Source organism: Temnothorax americanus, unplaced genomic scaffold (assembly GCF_048541705.1).
Source record: "Temnothorax americanus isolate GAGA-0224 unplaced genomic scaffold, ASM4854170v1 Scaffold51, whole genome shotgun sequence".
Taxonomy (NCBI): Eukaryota; Metazoa; Arthropoda; class Insecta; order Hymenoptera; family Formicidae; genus Temnothorax; species Temnothorax americanus.
In genome coordinates this window covers 1,139,670-1,156,592 of record NW_027509668.1, presented here as the reverse complement: position 1 = coordinate 1,156,592, position 16,923 = coordinate 1,139,670, and the positions used below count along the sequence as shown (strand labels likewise).

Genomic DNA, 16,923 nt, shown 5'->3' with positions numbered 1-16,923 from the left:
TTGATTCCGTTCCGTTTGATACGGCCCTGCACTGCCCTGCACTACCCAATAGCGTTGCACCAGTGTTGCACTAGTGGGCAATAGTGCAGCCAAGAAAAAACGCTACTAGTTTTCGCGTCCGGTGGGCAGAAGCCATTATGCCAGAGCCCGACCTGCGCCTGGCTCCTGATTGGTCACCGCAGCCGTTGCCGGAGCTCTCCACGCTCGTCACATCGGACGAACCCAGCCATAAAACGCGATAACACGCTAGGGAATAACACGTTATAACTGTTGTAATGGCCAATCAGACTTCTGTTTTTTTGGGGGGGAAATAACAATACGTAGTGGAAGATGATTGGCTACCGCGTTGTTTCACACGTAACGTATGTGCGTATGTACGGCGAAAATGTTTGTATCTCTTTCTCTCCCCCCGCCCCTCTTCTTTCTCCTTCTTCCCTCTTCCATCACTTCTCCTTTTCGTATATGCTTTCTACTAGAGTATTTTATATCCATATTCCAACGAAAAGTACGAAGGCTTTACAGCTTCTCACGATGCCCTTCACCTTATATTGTGCATTTAATCATGCGAGGAACAAATAATCGGATAAAATGTACGACGCGCGCTGTGGTGCAAACGTTATCCGCAAAGAGCTTTAAATGAACGAGTAAGTCCAACTTGCATTTTTATATACTTTCGAGTATATTTATAAAAATGTTGAAATCTCATTCGGATATATAACCCACTGTTACAGTGATACATTATTTTATATTAGTATGTTTGTACGTATGTACTTTTGGTTTCGTATACGTCAGGTTTTATTTAACAGTTACGATTTTATTGCCAGTTACAACAACCAACAACAACAACAATGCATTATCGAGACAACAAGTAAAATGAAAGCTCGTGATTTTTCTATAAACGAGACGTTTGACGACACTAACAAGAGATCCAACGTTAGGATTCTGTTGTATACATGCGTCTCCTTGTCTAAATATATTAGAGTAAACTTGTACGTATGAAAACAAAAAAGAGCGTATTTTATTAAGTCATTCTGCGTAACGGCATGCCAACGGTCGGGCTAGATGCATTTGTCAATGATGATGTTCGGATCGATCAACGCGTTTATTAGTTGTTGTACGCTGACATTTCTCAAAGTAGCTGTGACAAAGAAAAGAGACTTTTGGATCGTACATTTTGTATCTTGAGACAAAATATATCTTTCAACTACGTTCGACTAATATATTCGTTCTCCTACTAATAACGTTATTATCTTTCAATGATTTTGTTCAAACATTTGACGGTTCTTTTTTAATTATACCGTTTTACCTATATTTCAGGGGATATTAATTGAACGTGTGCCACAATACATATATATAAATAAACGGAATATTTTCCATTAAAATGTTTCCTAGTATCCAGCAGAAGAAGGACTGTAGAATCCTGGATTTAGTACGTCAAAGAGAGATACAAGTAAGTTGTTCTCAAAGTGATATTTTAGTACACTGTTTGTAATGTATTTTACGATTGTATGTATTATATATATATACGTTTAATTATATAATACAGGATTCAGTGACACGTACGATTCTACAAAAGCTGCATGTTACTGAAAACTTAATATCACGTCTTGGTTTGGAAAAGGAATTGAACGGTCACTCGGGATGCGTCAATTGTTTAGAATGGAATGAAAGTGGACAGTATGTATCGATGTTGTGCCGATTTACAACTCTTGGTTTCGGAGGCAATGATTTATTGCGCGATATCTTATTTGTACACAGAGTCCTCGCATCGGCATCGGATGACAAAGACATTATATTGTGGGACCCTTTTCGTTATGAAAAAAAATTGGTACTTCATTCAGGCCATCGTGGAAATATTTTCTCTGTAAAGGTGACGTAATATCGTAATCTATTCCTTCCGCAACATTGTTGATGATGTATAACTTTATATGAAATAATATTAATATGTCTTATATAGACAAACGTTATTGGCGGTATCCGAATAACGTCCGAAGCTTGCGTATATACGTCGTCGCAAACGATATAACGGACTTTTCTAGACTCGGCAAACAAAATTATTGTGTTTTTTGCAAACGTGTTCTAGCATACGTTACAGCATAAAATATATTATTTTCAACACTTTTCGCGAGATTTTTCGTTTGACCGTATTCATATTTGCTTTTAGTTTATGCCAAAATCAAATGACAGTGTACTGGTGTCAGGTGCGGCGGATTGCAGGATTCGGGTGCACGATCTCATGCTCTCCGAACCGATATTCACATGTAAATGCCACAAGCAGCGTATTAAGCGTATCGCTACCGCTCCCAGTATACCATTTTTATTTTGGAGCGCGGGCGAGGATGGTCTCTTTTTGCAATATGACATTCGTACACCACACGTATGCAAGAGTACGGATCACAGCGTACTCGTGAATCTGGTATACCATACGGGTTGTTACGCAGAGGGCAAATGCGTCGCTGTAAACCCGAGGAGACCCGAACTGATAGCCATCGGCGCTAACGACGCTTACATTCGGATGTATGATCGACGAATGATAAAACTCTCGCAGGTGCGTCACGTTCGTCTTCATCTCGAGATGCCACCAAGTTTCACACGTATGACATAACATTTTTGAACGCGTCAGGTTCCACCATCTCCCTCTATACATGATACGTCGAATGGGGCAACGATCAGCACATATCGAGCAGGCAAAGGTGATCCGGATGATAATATTCCACTGGGTAGCGCGCAGTACTTTATCGCGGGTTTGTTCCTACAGAGATGCCGGCTCCTTTTATCCCTATATTTTCCTTTTCCGCTAAATCGTACACCCGCGCTTTAACTTAAACAGTTATTCGGTCTAATATCGAACACAGGTCATCTCCGCTCTCGTGACGGTACCAGGAGTATTACGACCACCTATTTGACATTCAGTGACGATGGAAATGAGCTACTTGTGAACATGGGTGGAGAACAGATTTACCTGTTCGACATCAACGATCCGAACAGGTCGAAAACATTTTTCGGTTCGTCATGGAACGATCCAGGTACGTGGCCGTGCTTCTGTTGTACGTGTCATGCAAGTAGAACGTACTGTTGCATATATGGCTACGTAATACCTCTCTTTTAATAGGATCGTTTGAGCGAGCGCAAAAACTTGATGAGTATTGCGTGAAACAGAACGACGTAGATGATACGGGAGCGTTTGTAGACAAAAATGTAAAGGTATTGCCACCACATGTTGAAGAAATAAAGCGCCTAGTAAGTCTGTACAGAATTATTGATTCGGCATATATATAAACAAAAAGTGTCTTATTGCGAAACATACTTCTTTATATGTTAAAAACATATACAAACATAAAAACGCTCTACAAGCATGGAAAGTCGGACTTTCCGTGGAGATGTTGTGAAAACGTATAACTCCACCCAAACACTCTTTTATCCATTTTATGATTTTTTTCACTTGTAGGTTTCATGTTTTGCAATATCTTTTTTGTAATATATTTTGATTGTTGTATTTAAATATTTTAAAGATAAAAAAACGAGAGAGAGAGAGAGAGAGAGAGAGAGAGAGAGAGAGAGAGAGAAAGAAGTCGATCGGAGATACATATAAAAGTTACACAGAGTATTGAGCAGATTTTTAAGAAACGTTGACGTTATAACGCTACGTTTAACACGATGCTTTCTTTGGTTAACACAGGCAAACGAGGGTTTTGAGCAACAGAAATATTCACTAGCGATTACGTTGTATAATAGAGCGATCTCAAACTGTCCAACGGCAGCGGTATTGTTTGCTAATCGAGCAGCTGCTTATATGAAACGCGCTTGGTAACTATTCTCGCTGATAACAGTATGTATAAGATAAATACGTATAAAATCATGTATTTACATGGTATATAAGTGTCCGTAATTGTGATATTCCTAGGGATGGCGATATTTACGCTGCTTTACGTGATTGCAAGACAACATTGCTTCTCGATCCAGAACACGTGAAAGCTCATTTTAGGTAAAACCAATATACGCACTAACGGTTATACGTGAAGACGTTGAGTGAATGTTCACGCGCGACACGAGATGGGTCATATGTGAACGTCTTTTATCTTTAAAATGGCCTAGTTTACACCGCGCTCTTTTGATATACGCGTGTTAACGAGTATATTTGAGTTGATCAGTCACGAATCAAACTACGTTACTAGTTATTTACTATTTAATACGCGTATCAACGCGGATCGGTGTAAACTAGGCCACGTTCAACTACAGTTTATATGAAAACTTGCATCTTTATATTTGTATTTGTATTTTCAAGTAGCTTAGCACCGTAGTATATAGATATTAATATTCTCAACTCTTCACGTTAACCTTTTATATTTAAATGGACAAATATTATTGATGTATTATTGAAATCCATTAATGTAATGCATTATTTACACGTGTGTACAGATTGGCACGTTGCTTGTTTGATTTAAATCGATCGATTGAAGCTGATAAGGTGCTCAAGACGTTTCAACAAAAATTTCCAGAATATGCGTCTAATTCAGCATGCAGAGCATTGAAGATGGACATAAAAGAAGCTATCGATGCCGGTAAAACTATTATATTTTACGTTTGTTCTTTCTATATAAAAATACTGTAAAAATTAAAAATGTATACATATACATACATTTAATTAGCGTTAATACGGCGACCACTGATAAGATTTAAATGGTCTTGTGGGAACGCGTGTCAATATTTGAACACAGTTAATGTATGTCATATAAATATTTGGACACGTAGTCTATAATACTCTATTAATATTATGGTTTATTGTTATTCAGATAATATTTTATGTTTATTTATATATCATAAAGATGATGTAGCACACGCTCCAAATGAACTTGTCTAAATGTTTACACAACAGTTTACATACGTGAAATCGATCGATGTCTTTGCTTTTTAATAGAGTTCGTGCCGGTTATTTACTTGATTAACGTATAAGAATAAATATGAACGTTAGTCTCTAATATACATCTCGTTGCTGATACTTGGAAATGAATTACGTTTCACGTCGTTCTCCGTTAGGTAAAGATATCACGCAAACCAGGCAGACATTTCTTCCGCTATCCGAGTATGAGCAAGAATGGAGACGCACGACGATCGACTACAAAATGAGATTTTGTGGTCATTGTAATACTACGACCGACATAAAAGAGGCAAATTTCTTTGGAAAGTAGGGCAAATTTGTAAACAGCACGATAATTATAGTAACCAACAGTTGATTCAAACGTTCTGAAATCTACATTATTTGCATTAAGGTTTGTCTTTTGTTACGCGTGTTAATGTTAAGGTAACTTTCTTTTCAAGCAATGGTCAATATATAGTGGCTGGATCGGATGATGGTTCCTTTTTTATTTGGGATCGTAATACTACCAATATCGTACGCGTGTTGCGAGGAGATGAAAGAATCGTTAATTGCTTACAACCACACCCATCTATGTGCTTGTTAGCTACCAGCGGCATTGATCCAGTGATCAGATTGTGGAGTCCATGGCCAGAGGTAAATCATATGTCTTTTGATTTAATCATTGCATATGCAGTAAATATATCTACTTGTATATACGCGCAATCATGTTGTTGAAATCTAATATACGTATACTGCTTAATTAGTTGACTTGGCTATTTTTATGATTATTCATATCTATTTCAACAAAAATAGAAAAGAGCTGAGCGAGGAGAAAAGAGGGAAGAAAGGGGGGGGTCTATACGCGAAAACTTATTTTTATTTCACGCGATAGTTGAAGAAAGATGCAACACTTTTCTAAAAGTTGGACGTTACACAAGTTTCTATATAAGCTGATATCTTGTTCTTAATCTTGATCAAATGGTTGAAGTTAACAAAAAAAATGTTTTTTAATTAAACAAACCGCAGCACGTTTACATATATGCTAAAAGGAAAAACGTTCTATATATAATAAATTATTTTTTTTCTTTGGCACGCAGTTTATTGTAAAGTAACTGTTGACGTATTAAAGATAACGTTATGCATAGACACGTGACGAAAATGTATGGAATGCGAAGATGCTTTTTGTTACGCGTCCAGAAACTTTTTTGGTACCTCTTTGTACATTTTCGTCACGTGTGCTTGTGGAAAATATATCAATAAACAGAGGCATAATAAAAACTAAGCGAAACCTTTATAACAACACAGGACTCGAAGATACATACGCAAAAAATATTGCAACGTATATCAACTTAATCTTAATTTTGACACACGCACACACACACACACACACACACACACACACACATACACACACACACATATATATATATAATACGTGCATGTATATTGCAGGATGGTAGTGTGAATGAAAGAGAAATTCAGAATCTAGATGACGCCGCGTCAGCCAATCAAATACGCATGAACAGTGATCCATTTGAATTAATGCTCATGAACATGGGATACAGATTTCCCGTTCCCCAGCACGAATTTAGCGACGAGGACAGTGAGGACCAGCATGATCAGCCAATAGCACCAGCTTTAAATTGTAGACCAAGCTAAATTTTGCAAGACACACACACACACACACACAGAAAGGATTACGCGTTAACAGTGGCTAGATACGTGAGACGTTATCTCAACATGCGTATTATACGCTGTCACTCTCTGTTATTTCAATCTTAATTATTTATTTTCTTCTTTCACGGACTCGGTCTCGAAGCACTTTTGTTGTATAATAATCTATCGAGCCAAAGCATCTTGACACAAGATCAAGGGCGAAATAGAATCTTATTTGCCAGGCGTTGTGGCGTGTATTGTTAAGAAATGCGAAAAACTTGAACAAGAATTATTATATTTCAAGATTCTTATAAGATGTAGTTAATAATATATCATGTTATATCTCTTTGTATAAAACGGATTTATTTTTATCCCCCATAAGATAATATAAGAAAGCACTGTTCAGCACATATAACGTTCATTCATGAGTTTGTAGCATCGATATGGAGAAAGTTGAACGTTTTAAAATAATTCACGATATTGTAGCGTAGCTCACGTAGCGCACGATGGTACAAGTTCCCATAAACTCTGCACGGTGCTGCCTTCTCTTGGCTCCTCCGCCGCGAGTCCTAAGTGAATCGAAAAATTTGGCTTCCTTTGACCTGTTTCCCCCTCAGAGAAATAATAGCCAAATACATTCGATATTTCAGCTTGATTATCTTGTATCTCAGTGAAATGTTCTACATTAATCTCTTCTTGCGAAGGTGCCTGTAATGGTAATGATACTGATAATCGCTGTTGTCGTGAAAAAAATTTATTGACAACTGAGCTTTAAATAAGCTGGCAAGATGAGCTTTAACGTTAAGACACACGTAAAATGTAGCCATAGTCAGATTATGGTGCGAGCAAGGAGAGAAAGTAACGGTCAAAAAGATTTGACTCGTTTACTTTTGACTAAACTTAAATTCAGACTGCGCGACATTGTGATGAAACGTACACATTAACTATGTGGTTACAAGGTATACCTGATGTTCAAACGTATATTCCACACCAAAAATAGGAAATTTTTCAAATTCCGAACGGAGTATCGATACTTCTTTATGGGTAATATGAAGCTGCTGCAAGGGATTGACGCGAAAACCTAAGACGTATCCTCCGCTGGCCTCTGTACTTAAAATGACTAAAGTTGGCCCAAATTTCGATGTTCTTATAGTAATCTACAAAAACGTCATTCATGTGGCACACACACACAATTTTTTGGTTTAGTCTGGCATATTTTTAATTATATATCTTCGGCATAAAGTATAAATTTTAATATATATATATATATCTAACGATTTGTTATCGTTTATAATATGCATATTCACATAGCGTGTAATTAATATATACCTATACTCACATTTTCGATTGTAAGATAAGGAATCGATACGTTAAACTGATGATTCACATCCGCATACCATACCAAACGTATGTTGGTTGTAATAAAAGTTCCGATGTTCCCCTTATATAAAAACGATTATGTCTTATTAAAGATTATAACGATATACGTAACAAACGTTAACAGGAGAAGTTGAACGCATATTAGTTGAAAAAAAAAAATGATGGAACGTTCTTTTCCAACACCCTAAATTGCAACTGCAAAATGTCGATAAAAATTATAAAACGATAAAAAAGTTGAAAGTACACGTGAAAAAGATGAAGAGAACCAAAGTAAATAAGTAAGTCAACGTCGGAGAGAGCTTGATTAAAAAGAGAAAAAAAGCATCGATCACAAAATGAAGTAATATCACATCAATCTGGAGGAAAGGAGTAAAAAAAGAGCGTCGAATACACATTGATCGAGTAATAAATAATAAAAGAAAGGACGATAAGAATATAGTTTTGCCTTATGACCAATGATTTCACAACTACACCCTTCCCCTTAATGACGACGATTAGAACGTAAAGTTGGTGGATATAGAGACCTGCTCGATGGATAAATTCCAAACGTCCTGCACGGAAGCGTGCACTTTTTCTTGAGGTAATAAAACCAAGCGATTTTCACGTATAATACCGCTTCTTAGTTTAATTTCTCTATAGATTTTTGACGACACGTAAGCTCTGTAACGGACGCCTCGCAGAAGCGATTACCATCGTTTATAACAATATACGCGTGTGTGATTACCATATATTATTGTCGAAAGAACGACCGGTGTATCATCAGTATATACCTGTAAACACCTATGACCGAAGTGTAATGTCTCGTGCTTTTGGCGTCGTGATTCGTAAATATAAATTCATATCGACACGTTCGAAACGAAGTCAATACGTGAAGAGCTTGCACATATGCGCCATGAATCTATAAAAAGGAAAGGTTGTAAGATAACTGCACCACCCATATCGTTTTATCGTACATATATGTACATCCTAAAACCTAGCGCTAATGTAAAATATGATTCTCACCGTATGAAGACGTTTCGTATTCACCGCGATAAATGTATTGTATCCTATGCCTATATACATATAAACATAATGAAATCGTTGGGTGCGTCTCGCTTCGCTTTGAAAGAAATGTTTCGAACGTATAACTACAACTAGACAGAGATTGACTAAAGAATGATAGATATATATATATATATGCATTTCCACGTTACACAAGTTACAAGTGCATGTTCTACATGTGTGTCGTCTATATATGCGGCACGCACGGTGTGCTCTAATCTCATTTCATACTCAAGTTGATTCGCGGCAAGGATAAAGAATGCCATATGACCCTCAAGTTGGTGACAATCAATCTTCCTAGATCCCCGGCATTGCCCTTCGTATCTTCTATCGCGTCAAGTTTGTCAACGGTAAGTTCACCAGGTCGTAACTGCATATTACTGCCATGTAAGAAAAAGACGATTTCCTCTCAAATACTAGAGGTATATACCGTTTGGCCAAATGCACGACTCAACGTCGCGCGCTTTGCTTCGTTCGTCGAGTGTGCGCTCAGCGCTCACACCCTGCTCCGCGCTCTCCGCTCTCCGTTCTCCGCTCCACACTCGACGAACGAAGATGGGAAACGAAACTCATACATCTCTAAAGTCTGAAAGGCGAAAGCTCGACAGTTTGAAAATAATTAACGTTTCTAATTACGAATGAGAAATGTCAAATTTGACTTCGTTGTCTTGCCACATTCCGCGCGTCGTCAGCTAAACGAGACGAAGACGACCGCGACGTTGCAATGTCCACTCTGTTGTAACGGACTTGAACTCGTGGACTGGAATTACTGGAAATCAATATTGCGCGTTGTCATACCTACAGGCACACAACGCAACAGTAATGACGTGACAGAATGGAAGCAATGGACACGGCGATACTTTTTCGCGCATAACGCGCGACGCAAACGCGCGTTTTCGCGTTGGATCAAATATATATATATATATATGTGTGTGTATAAAATAGATGAAAGAGAGAGAATACGCAATAATACGAAAGCTAAAGGCGAAAGAAAAATGATATATTTCCACCTCGAGTACGGTTACGCGTTACGCGTTACGCCGTTACAAGTCACACGAAAAGTACATAAAAACGTCACGTAACATTGCGTTATCTTTATATTATTACTCCTCCGGCCAAGGTTTGCCCACACCCTGCGACGCACCCATCCTGGACGGATCTTGGCTCGGATAATGAATGGGGGTCGTTCCCGGAGGGAAGATGGGTGTCGCGGCCGCGGCGGCGGCGGCGGCGGCGGCAGCGGCGGCGACCGCGGCGGCCGCGGTTGCCATTTGCGGCGGGAACATAAACTGAGGGGCGACCGGCGGCGGTGGGATCATCATCGGCGGTATCGTGCCGCCGCCGGGGGTGGGTTGCAGATTGAAGAAGTTGTTACCCATGCTTTCGGGCGGTGGTGGCGGTAAGGCGCCAGGTAAACCTGGAACAGGCTCGAGGATCTCCCTCGTCGCTTCCGCCGCGGACACGGTCTGCCTTCCCTGCGAACGGCCCCACTTTATGGTGAGCCGCCTTCCACCTAATATCAGCTTGTTGAACGTCCTTTCGGCTGCCGCCTCGGCAGCGCTTCTCTGCGTGTATTGGATGAAGGCGCACTGCTGACGCGGCACCATCGTCACCGAGCGGATTTCGCCGTACTGATAGAAGTGATCGCGCAGCTGTTTCTCCGTTAGCACGTCGCCCAGATTGCCGATGTACAACGTCGTGATGGACTTGTCCTCCGGTGGGTCCAGCTTAGGCATGGCCGCTGCCCTGCGCATCAGTTTATCCGCCACCGGATCGTTGACTCCGTAATAGCGATCCTTAATGTTCTGATCCGCCAACGGGTCGTCGGGATCCGTTGGCTTCTCGTGCCGATAAGGACATTCCTCGCCTCTCTTGCACTCGCCCTTAACCCAAAACGAACAAATGTGCGGCCTGTTCCTCTTGTAATACGGACTGGTCCTGGCCAGCTTCATCAGCAGATCGCTAGCCGCGGCGGACTTGCCGACCGCGCCGGCCGGCGTCGTCGGGTCGATCTTTCCAATTTCGTTGTCTATGTTTTGTACATAGTACTCCTTATTTACATCCGAACGTGGTAAATCGTCCTTAATTTTCAAAGCGGCGTCGCGAACCTGAATCGGCAAGCCGTACTCCAAATCCAATAGACACGTTTGACAGACGTTCTTCACGCGACTGCACGTCTGACAGACTTCGGTCTTCTTAAATCTCATCCTCGCTCCCGGACACCATCTGAACACCGTAAACGGCCGCATACATATCTTGCATTCCTTACCATATCTCTCCTTTGTCTGCAAATGCATCGTACGTACATTGACGTGACGTAGGTTAGATTACGTCTACCATCTACTAGTCGTTACCGTTCAACACGGTTAATCCGGACAACGCGTGTTGCGCGTTACGGCTTGATGCTTTAATAATCTTAATAATAGGCCACTCGTGTTACCGAGTTGAGTTACTCACCATACGAATGTACGGATTGTCTCCTAAGCACGTCTGACACAGTATCGGGAACTCCTGCGTGAGATAAATACAAGCGAGACGGAGTAAAAAAGAGAAATGAAAAATGTGCCATTTTCACTGGAAATGAGAACCGTGTTAAAAACGTGTTTTACACTCACCGCATCCTCCCAATTTTGTCTGTTGTACGTATTGGTAGTCTTTGACGTAGCCATTGCGCGTTACGAACAACTTATCTTAAAAGAATATGGAAGAACGTAATTAATATATATATAACGCCTGCACTATTTGCAATACACATCGATATCGATACTGTATAAAATACATATGTATACTGTGATGTACCATATCATAAAAAATATTTGAAACAGTTAGCTGTTAGCAGATGCAACTCCGCGTGTAACGAGTGTTTCTTTGATGGTAGATGGTAGGTATAGTCCCGTTCGCGATACTTTGGCCGACTCAACACACCGGACAGAGGGAGCGTCGAGCGTCGCGTCGCGAGCGTCCCATTTGACGACCACGACCACGACCACGACCACTCACCAGTCACCAGGCTCACAGCAGTCGTCACAGCGCCCCCGGTGCCTGGATTTTTTTCTCTGGACCAACCAATCAGATATTTTTATATTGCAGCCACGTGACGTTGACGACAGACAAAAAAAGAGAGGATACAATAACGTTGGTAACAACGAAAACACACGTGTAGGCACCGTATTTAATTTCTGCGGATTGGTAACCGTGTGCAAAAATTTTTTTGCACGTGCGTGCGCGTTATGTGTATAAAATAAAACACATGGAAAAATATAAATGGCAAGTGCGACGAAAATCGTTCGTCGAAATGATTCGAGAACAGAAATAAGGGTATTTATTTAGAATAGCTACTGCACCTCAAATATCGATGAAATTAGGCTTAATCGATTCGTTTTTGCATAAAACGAAAGAATCTGGCAGAAAAATGCGGCGGTCTGCCCAACGAAGCGAGATATTTAACGTTAAAGTTGACGACTCTCAGGTTATGAAACCTGTCATACCGACGAGATGAACATGCCCCGCGGCCACATGCGCATGCTCTGTCAGCTCTGTGGCCACATGCGCATGCTCCGTGTCCGCACGCGCATGCAAAAGTGCGCGAATTTGAAACGTATGCATACTTATAATGCATAAATATAAATATGTACTTTTTATATACGAACTTTTCTCTGCTTTAACAAATTATTTGTTAAATAATTTGTTAAAGCAGAGAATAGTTGGTATATGGAAAGTACATATTTATATTTACAATGAATAGTTGGTATATAAATATGTACTTTTCATATACCAACTATTCTCTGCTTTAACAAACTATTTGTTAAATAATTTGTTAAAGCAGAGAATAGTTGGGGTATGAAAAGTACATATTTATATGTACAATGAATAGTTGGTATATAAATATGTACTTTTCGTATACCAACTATTCTCTGCTTTAACAAATTATTTCTGTTTCGTTAACTTCGACGCATAATGTCTGTAGCAGAAATAATTTGTAATTATTTAACAAATAATTTGTTAAAGCAGAGAATAGTTTGTATATAAAAAGTACATATTTATATTTATGCATTATAAGTATGCATACGTTTCAAATTCGCGCACTTTTGCATGCGCGTGCGGACACGGAGCATGCGCATGTGGCCGCGGGGCATGTTTCTGTCGCTAGTCGCTACCACAATCGCTACATCGCGTCGGTATGACAGGTTTCATAACCTGATAGTCGTCAACTTTAACGCTAAATATCTCGCTTCGCAGGGCAGACCGCCGCATTTTTCTGCCAGATTCTTTCGTTTTATGCAAAAACGAATCGATTAAGCCTAATTTCATCGATATTTGAGGTGCAGTAGCTATTCTAAATAAATACCGAAATAAGTGGAAAGGCGGGTGAAGTGAAATCTTTTTTTTTTACACCAGCACAAGCTTAGTAAAAACTGAGTGATATATCGCGCGCGTCGCAAGTGACCGCAAGAAAATGGGAAACGAAGAGATAATACAGTTGCGTGAGCTGAAAGAAGAACTCTTGAAAAAAGTACGTCGTTTGAGAGATAAAATGAAGGATCAAGAGGAAAACGGACGTCGAGAGTCAATTACGTTCGACACGTAAAGTATCTGTCAAACGTCGCGCATAAAATGTTTCATTTGTTCTCACACCATTTTATCATTTTCGGTTGATCGTAGCGCGCTGCCTTCCGACGATGAAGATGAAAAACTGTCGAACGTGTCCCTATCCACCAGGTACAAAGCTAAATTGTGTGAGATTACGGGCCAAGTGACGGGAATAACGTTCGAGAATGTCGATAGAAAATGGTTGCGTGATGATACTTACATGTATATGGCTAAAGTAGTAACGAAAACAATTTCCTTTAATGTTGACGTAACGGTAACTTTTAAGGTGAGCAGGGAGGATGATTATTATTATTATTATTATTATTAGGTACATTTATGATTCTATATAATCGACTGTTTCTTATTTCTTAACGTTGTCTTTCTCAGGATCAAAATGAATTTAAAATTGAGGACATAATGTGCCACTTTGTAAACGTCCACGATTGTCATATGCTGGAAATATCTCCTTGGTTTCGGAAAATTACTACGATGAAAAACTTTTCTCTCCTTATGTCCGGTAAATAATCGCAGTGAGATTTGTCTACGACGCTCCATACGCGTGTCGTATAATAGAGGCTATATTTTGTTTCAGCACTTTCCGACTACAACGAAAACGATATCCTCAGATCTAAGATTCTACGCAATTTAGAATTGAAGAAATACTCGAGCGTCGAGCGATGCACTCGGGATGATGGAGGTATACTAGTGCGTATGCATTCGCCTGTAAATACGGACAAGACGTACGTGATGTGTCAGTGGACGATGAAATTTTTGGACCTGACGTGGCGGATTGAGCATTTTTTCACAATGAGATCTACAGATATAGGTAAGAAATGCTTTTTACCTTTCGTTCGCGTTGATAAACGAAGGGAAACTTTCGGAATGACCAAACTTTGATCGACTTAATCGGCAACTCCTGCAACGGTTTGTTAACGTAGACGTATTAGTTTGTTATATGTATGTACAATACGTGTAAATAGAGTAGATTGGACACGGCAACGTACGTGATCAAAAATTTTGTAGGAACGTTCTCGGTTGAGTCGACGAGCAAAGTTAATTGCATTTGATCGAAGACGTTCTACGAATAGTGAAGAATACTCGTGCGTTGTGGATTTAGGTATGGAATTTTCCGAAGAAAATCGTTCTTTATTAAAAGAATTTTGCAAGTTTGGCTTAACAAAAAACACGCTTGTGGAACTATGGGAAAGGCTGTGCATCGCTATTGATGCTTATCACGCTAGAGGAAATATCTGACGAAACTGGTCGTTCATCTTGAATCGTGAAACTATCAACGATTATATAACGTTATTTTATTATTAGACAGTATTCTGCTACATTATCGCTTGACGACGTTTGCTACGAGTTACGTCCGTCGCCGTTGTTTTCAAGTTTTTTTAATGCAAACACGTATATCGGTAAGAGTACACGTGTGTGTATGCAACGCAAAACGTAAGATGCAAACGAGTTTTCTTCAGTGTAAACGTAATAAAGACGCCATCGCGTGAAAAACTAACTTTTTATACTTCTCTGTGCTTGCGCGCGCGTATTATATCTGTACGTTATGTGATAGGGGTGGTACAACCAGAAAGGTACGTGATCTACGTGAAAAAAATTTTTAATATCAAGTTCTTTCGTACTCGAGATTTTGTTTTCGACCAAATTATTTCGACACTCGACAACGTTTGCCACTATCGTGTCGCACTTGTCATTGTCATGTGCGTTGTTTTATATTTAGCTTACATTTTTACGCTATATAAACTCTCAGTTTTTCGTATGCCATTAATATGGCTAGACGAAGCAATCGAGAGAACGTATGGATACACGTCTCATCTTGGATGCATATGGCGATAATATTTCTCTATGGCGACAGTGATTCCCCTGACGCAAGATACATACTTAAGTGCACGCATCTGAGATAAATTTTCAAAATCGATTTTTTATTCACGTACACAAGTACACATGCATGTATATGTATGCTCTTGGATCTCGTGTAACGGGAAGAACAAAAGTCAAAATCGCCAGTGGCGCAATCGGTTAGCGCACGGTACTTATAAACGGTACGTTAGTGAGCGATGCCGGGGTTGTGAGTTCGAGTCTCACCTGGGGAACTTTTTTTTTCCCCGTCATATCGCTTTACTCTAATTGATACAACACATATCGTTTGCATTGTGTAAACGATACGGTGCGTTAAACAATTAAAATGTCAATAACACGTTATATCCGATGTACACAATAATAAAAATTGTCATTGCGATAAACTTTAAAATATAAATATTTAATCAAAACGATAAACGTATAGTTTTCGAAGACGTTGCAACGATAGATAAAACTGGAGATATTTACGTGGAAAAGCGTATGACACGTGAATCATTGTCAAGACAGTTTGACGCGGTACGTTATTGATCAAAAAAAGGCTAGACGAGAGACTATAGAACAGTGCAAAAACATGTGACGTGCATCTTCTACTTAAGGATACGTTTATTAAAATGAACTGCGAACGTTGTACAAAATTAAATGTCCGTTGCGTCGCAACAACTGTACACCCGTACAACCGCTTATTCTTGACACGTACTTTCTTTAGCGACGCTCTCTTCTACACGTTTGCGACGATTTCTCCACGCTCTCATATACGTTCTCGGATGAACAGGTAAGAATCCAGCGAGTCCTAATAAATCTGCAACGGGTGTGGTTATCTGTGCACCTTTGGCCAGCCAATATTGTATCCTTTCGAAATTGAAGGACACTAATTTTTCATTGTGCACATTTGGAATAGGGTCGTAGACGCCAACTTGTTCTATCGGTGGACTTCTTTGCGCCTTTTTCACCTGAGGTAAAATTGAGTGTGCTTAATTACGTGATTTCTAGCTAGAAAAATGTTCCTTCTTGTTCAGACTTCTCCGACGTGGCATTTATACATCTTTCAGCCTATTTTTTTTTTTTTTTTTTTTTTTTTAAAGCGTGCATGATATAGTTACAAAAATTATTTAGAAAGTATATATAAAAATGCACTTGTAACGACATTAACTTGTGTAACACGTCTTGAAAAACAAACCGAGGCCGACTTACATCTATCACGACGATATGATAGAACGGTCTATTGGTGCAACCGTAACGAACAAGACGTAGGGCCTTGCTCAGTGGCGAAATAATACCTGTCCCAGACGAAGGATGTAAAGGTAATCGAGGCATGTCTCTTTGTTTATTTATTAATATTAAGAACGTAATCACCGCTTTTATGAACGTGCTTGTTTACGATGGACGATACAAACTAGGATGATAGGATAGGATAGGTTAAACCACGGACAATCAGAAATATATAGCCCTAACTGCGCGCATATCGCATGAAAATCAGTCTGCTAATGCTAAAATGGCTTCTGGCTTCTGCTCACGGAACGCGC

The 16,923-nt window shown here is 39.6% G+C and overlaps 5 protein-coding genes and 1 non-coding gene across 9 annotated transcripts; 3 read left to right on the top strand and 3 right to left on the bottom strand.

Annotated features, from left to right (window-relative positions):
- Positions 1-421: 421 nt before the first annotated feature.
- Adp (WD and tetratricopeptide repeats 1) lies at positions 422-6,871 on the top strand. Of its 2 annotated transcripts, XM_077419036.1 has the most exons (15): positions 422-644; positions 825-989; positions 1,318-1,450; positions 1,547-1,677; positions 1,759-1,870; positions 2,165-2,548; positions 2,624-2,744; positions 2,856-3,026; positions 3,113-3,240; positions 3,680-3,807; positions 3,905-3,985; positions 4,420-4,562; positions 5,038-5,185; positions 5,320-5,512; positions 6,311-6,871. In XM_077419036.1, the coding sequence occupies exons 3-15, from the start codon at positions 1,382-1,384 to the stop codon at positions 6,515-6,517; spliced, it is 2,016 nt and encodes a 671-aa protein (XP_077275162.1). In that variant the 5' UTR covers positions 422-644; positions 825-989; positions 1,318-1,381; the 3' UTR covers positions 6,518-6,871. The 2 variants fall into 2 exon arrangements, with proteins under 2 accessions (XP_077275162.1, XP_077275163.1); XM_077419037.1 differs by lacking the exon at positions 825-989.
- Bbs5 (Bardet-Biedl syndrome 5 protein) lies at positions 6,793-9,756 on the bottom strand. Its single transcript, XM_077419047.1, has 8 exons — positions 9,572-9,756; positions 9,167-9,315; positions 8,897-8,946; positions 8,665-8,792; positions 8,419-8,554; positions 7,854-7,955; positions 7,480-7,671; positions 6,793-7,222 (listed from the first exon to the last, which is right to left on the bottom strand). The coding sequence occupies exons 1-8, from the start codon at positions 9,610-9,612 to the stop codon at positions 7,007-7,009; spliced, it is 1,014 nt and encodes a 337-aa protein (XP_077275173.1). The 5' UTR covers positions 9,613-9,756; the 3' UTR covers positions 6,793-7,006.
- A 158-nt stretch (positions 9,757-9,914) lies between these two features.
- On the bottom strand, positions 9,915-11,886 carry LOC143904392 (pre-mRNA-splicing factor RBM22). Its single transcript, XM_077419045.1, has 4 exons — positions 11,735-11,886; positions 11,551-11,625; positions 11,393-11,446; positions 9,915-11,220 (listed from the first exon to the last, which is right to left on the bottom strand). Exons 2-4 carry the CDS (start codon positions 11,602-11,604, stop codon positions 10,039-10,041), a joined length of 1,290 nt encoding a protein of 429 aa, XP_077275171.1. The 5' UTR covers positions 11,605-11,625; positions 11,735-11,886; the 3' UTR covers positions 9,915-10,038.
- A 228-nt stretch (positions 11,887-12,114) lies between these two features.
- LOC143904395 (uncharacterized) lies at positions 12,115-15,038 on the top strand. Of its 3 annotated transcripts, none has more exons than XM_077419050.1 (6): positions 12,115-12,253; positions 13,334-13,519; positions 13,598-13,811; positions 13,913-14,042; positions 14,118-14,351; positions 14,643-15,038. In XM_077419050.1, exons 2-6 carry the CDS (start codon positions 13,392-13,394, stop codon positions 14,777-14,779), a joined length of 843 nt encoding a protein of 280 aa, XP_077275176.1. In that variant the 5' UTR covers positions 12,115-12,253; positions 13,334-13,391; the 3' UTR covers positions 14,780-15,038. The 3 variants fall into 3 exon arrangements, with proteins under 3 accessions (XP_077275176.1, XP_077275175.1, XP_077275174.1); XM_077419049.1 differs by lacking the exon at positions 12,115-12,253 and adding an exon at positions 13,087-13,257; XM_077419048.1 differs by lacking the exon at positions 12,115-12,253 and having other exon boundaries at positions 13,087-13,519.
- Positions 15,039-15,540: 502 nt separating this feature from the next.
- Positions 15,541-15,633, top strand: Trnai-uau (transfer RNA isoleucine (anticodon UAU)). The gene is given in 2 exon segments: positions 15,541-15,578; positions 15,598-15,633. It is a non-coding gene; the product is annotated as a tRNA-Ile (tRNA).
- Positions 15,634-15,985: 352 nt separating this feature from the next.
- Positions 15,986-16,867, bottom strand: Mrps16 (mitochondrial ribosomal protein S16). The gene is made up of 2 exons (XM_077419051.1): positions 16,592-16,867; positions 15,986-16,350 (listed from the first exon to the last, which is right to left on the bottom strand). The coding sequence occupies exons 1-2, from the start codon at positions 16,712-16,714 to the stop codon at positions 16,081-16,083; spliced, it is 393 nt and encodes a 130-aa protein (XP_077275177.1). The 5' UTR covers positions 16,715-16,867; the 3' UTR covers positions 15,986-16,080.
- Positions 16,868-16,923: the final 56 nt, after the last annotated feature.

What these genes read in the sequence shown, in the direction of transcription:
- Bbs5 (XM_077419047.1), bottom strand. Translation starts at nt 9,612, where the DNA reads ATGTGGCAAGACAACGAAGTCAAATTTGACATTTCTCATTC. An exon ending in ATACGAAACGTCTTCATACG is followed by an intron (nt 8,793 to 8,896) that starts GTGAGAATCATA and finishes TCCTTTTTATAG; the next exon opens with ATTCATGGCGCATATGTGCA. An exon ending in GGAATTTATCCATCGAGCAG is followed by an intron (nt 7,956 to 8,418) that starts GTCTCTATATCC and finishes TTTTTATATAAG; the next exon opens with GGGAACATCGGAACTTTTAT.
- Adp (XM_077419037.1), top strand. Translation starts at nt 1,382, where the DNA reads ATGTTTCCTAGTATCCAGCAGAAGAAGGACTGTAGAATCCTGGATTTA. An exon ending in TACGTCAAAGAGAGATACAA is followed by an intron (nt 1,451 to 1,546) that starts GTAAGTTGTTCT and finishes TATATAATACAG; the next exon opens with GATTCAGTGACACGTACGAT. An exon ending in CGCGCAGTACTTTATCGCGG is followed by an intron (nt 2,745 to 2,855) that starts GTTTGTTCCTAC and finishes TATCGAACACAG; the next exon opens with GTCATCTCCGCTCTCGTGAC.
- Mrps16 (XM_077419051.1), bottom strand. Translation starts at nt 16,714, where the DNA reads ATGCCTCGATTACCTTTACATCCTTCGTCTGGGACAGGTATTATTTCG. An exon ending in ATCATATCGTCGTGATAGAT is followed by an intron (nt 16,351 to 16,591) that starts GTAAGTCGGCCT and finishes ATTTTACCTCAG; the next exon opens with GTGAAAAAGGCGCAAAGAAG.
- LOC143904392 (XM_077419045.1), bottom strand. Translation starts at nt 11,604, where the DNA reads ATGGCTACGTCAAAGACTACCAATACGTACAACAGACAAAATTGGGAG. An exon ending in GACAAAATTGGGAGGATGCG is followed by an intron (nt 11,447 to 11,550) that starts GTGAGTGTAAAA and finishes TATCTCACGCAG; the next exon opens with GAGTTCCCGATACTGTGTCA. An exon ending in ACAATCCGTACATTCGTATG is followed by an intron (nt 11,221 to 11,392) that starts GTGAGTAACTCA and finishes ATGCATTTGCAG; the next exon opens with ACAAAGGAGAGATATGGTAA.
- LOC143904395 (XM_077419050.1), top strand. Translation starts at nt 13,392, where the DNA reads ATGGGAAACGAAGAGATAATACAGTTGCGTGAGCTGAAAGAAGAACTC. An exon ending in GAGTCAATTACGTTCGACAC is followed by an intron (nt 13,520 to 13,597) that starts GTAAAGTATCTG and finishes GGTTGATCGTAG; the next exon opens with CGCGCTGCCTTCCGACGATG. An exon ending in CTTTTCTCTCCTTATGTCCG is followed by an intron (nt 14,043 to 14,117) that starts GTAAATAATCGC and finishes ATTTTGTTTCAG; the next exon opens with CACTTTCCGACTACAACGAA.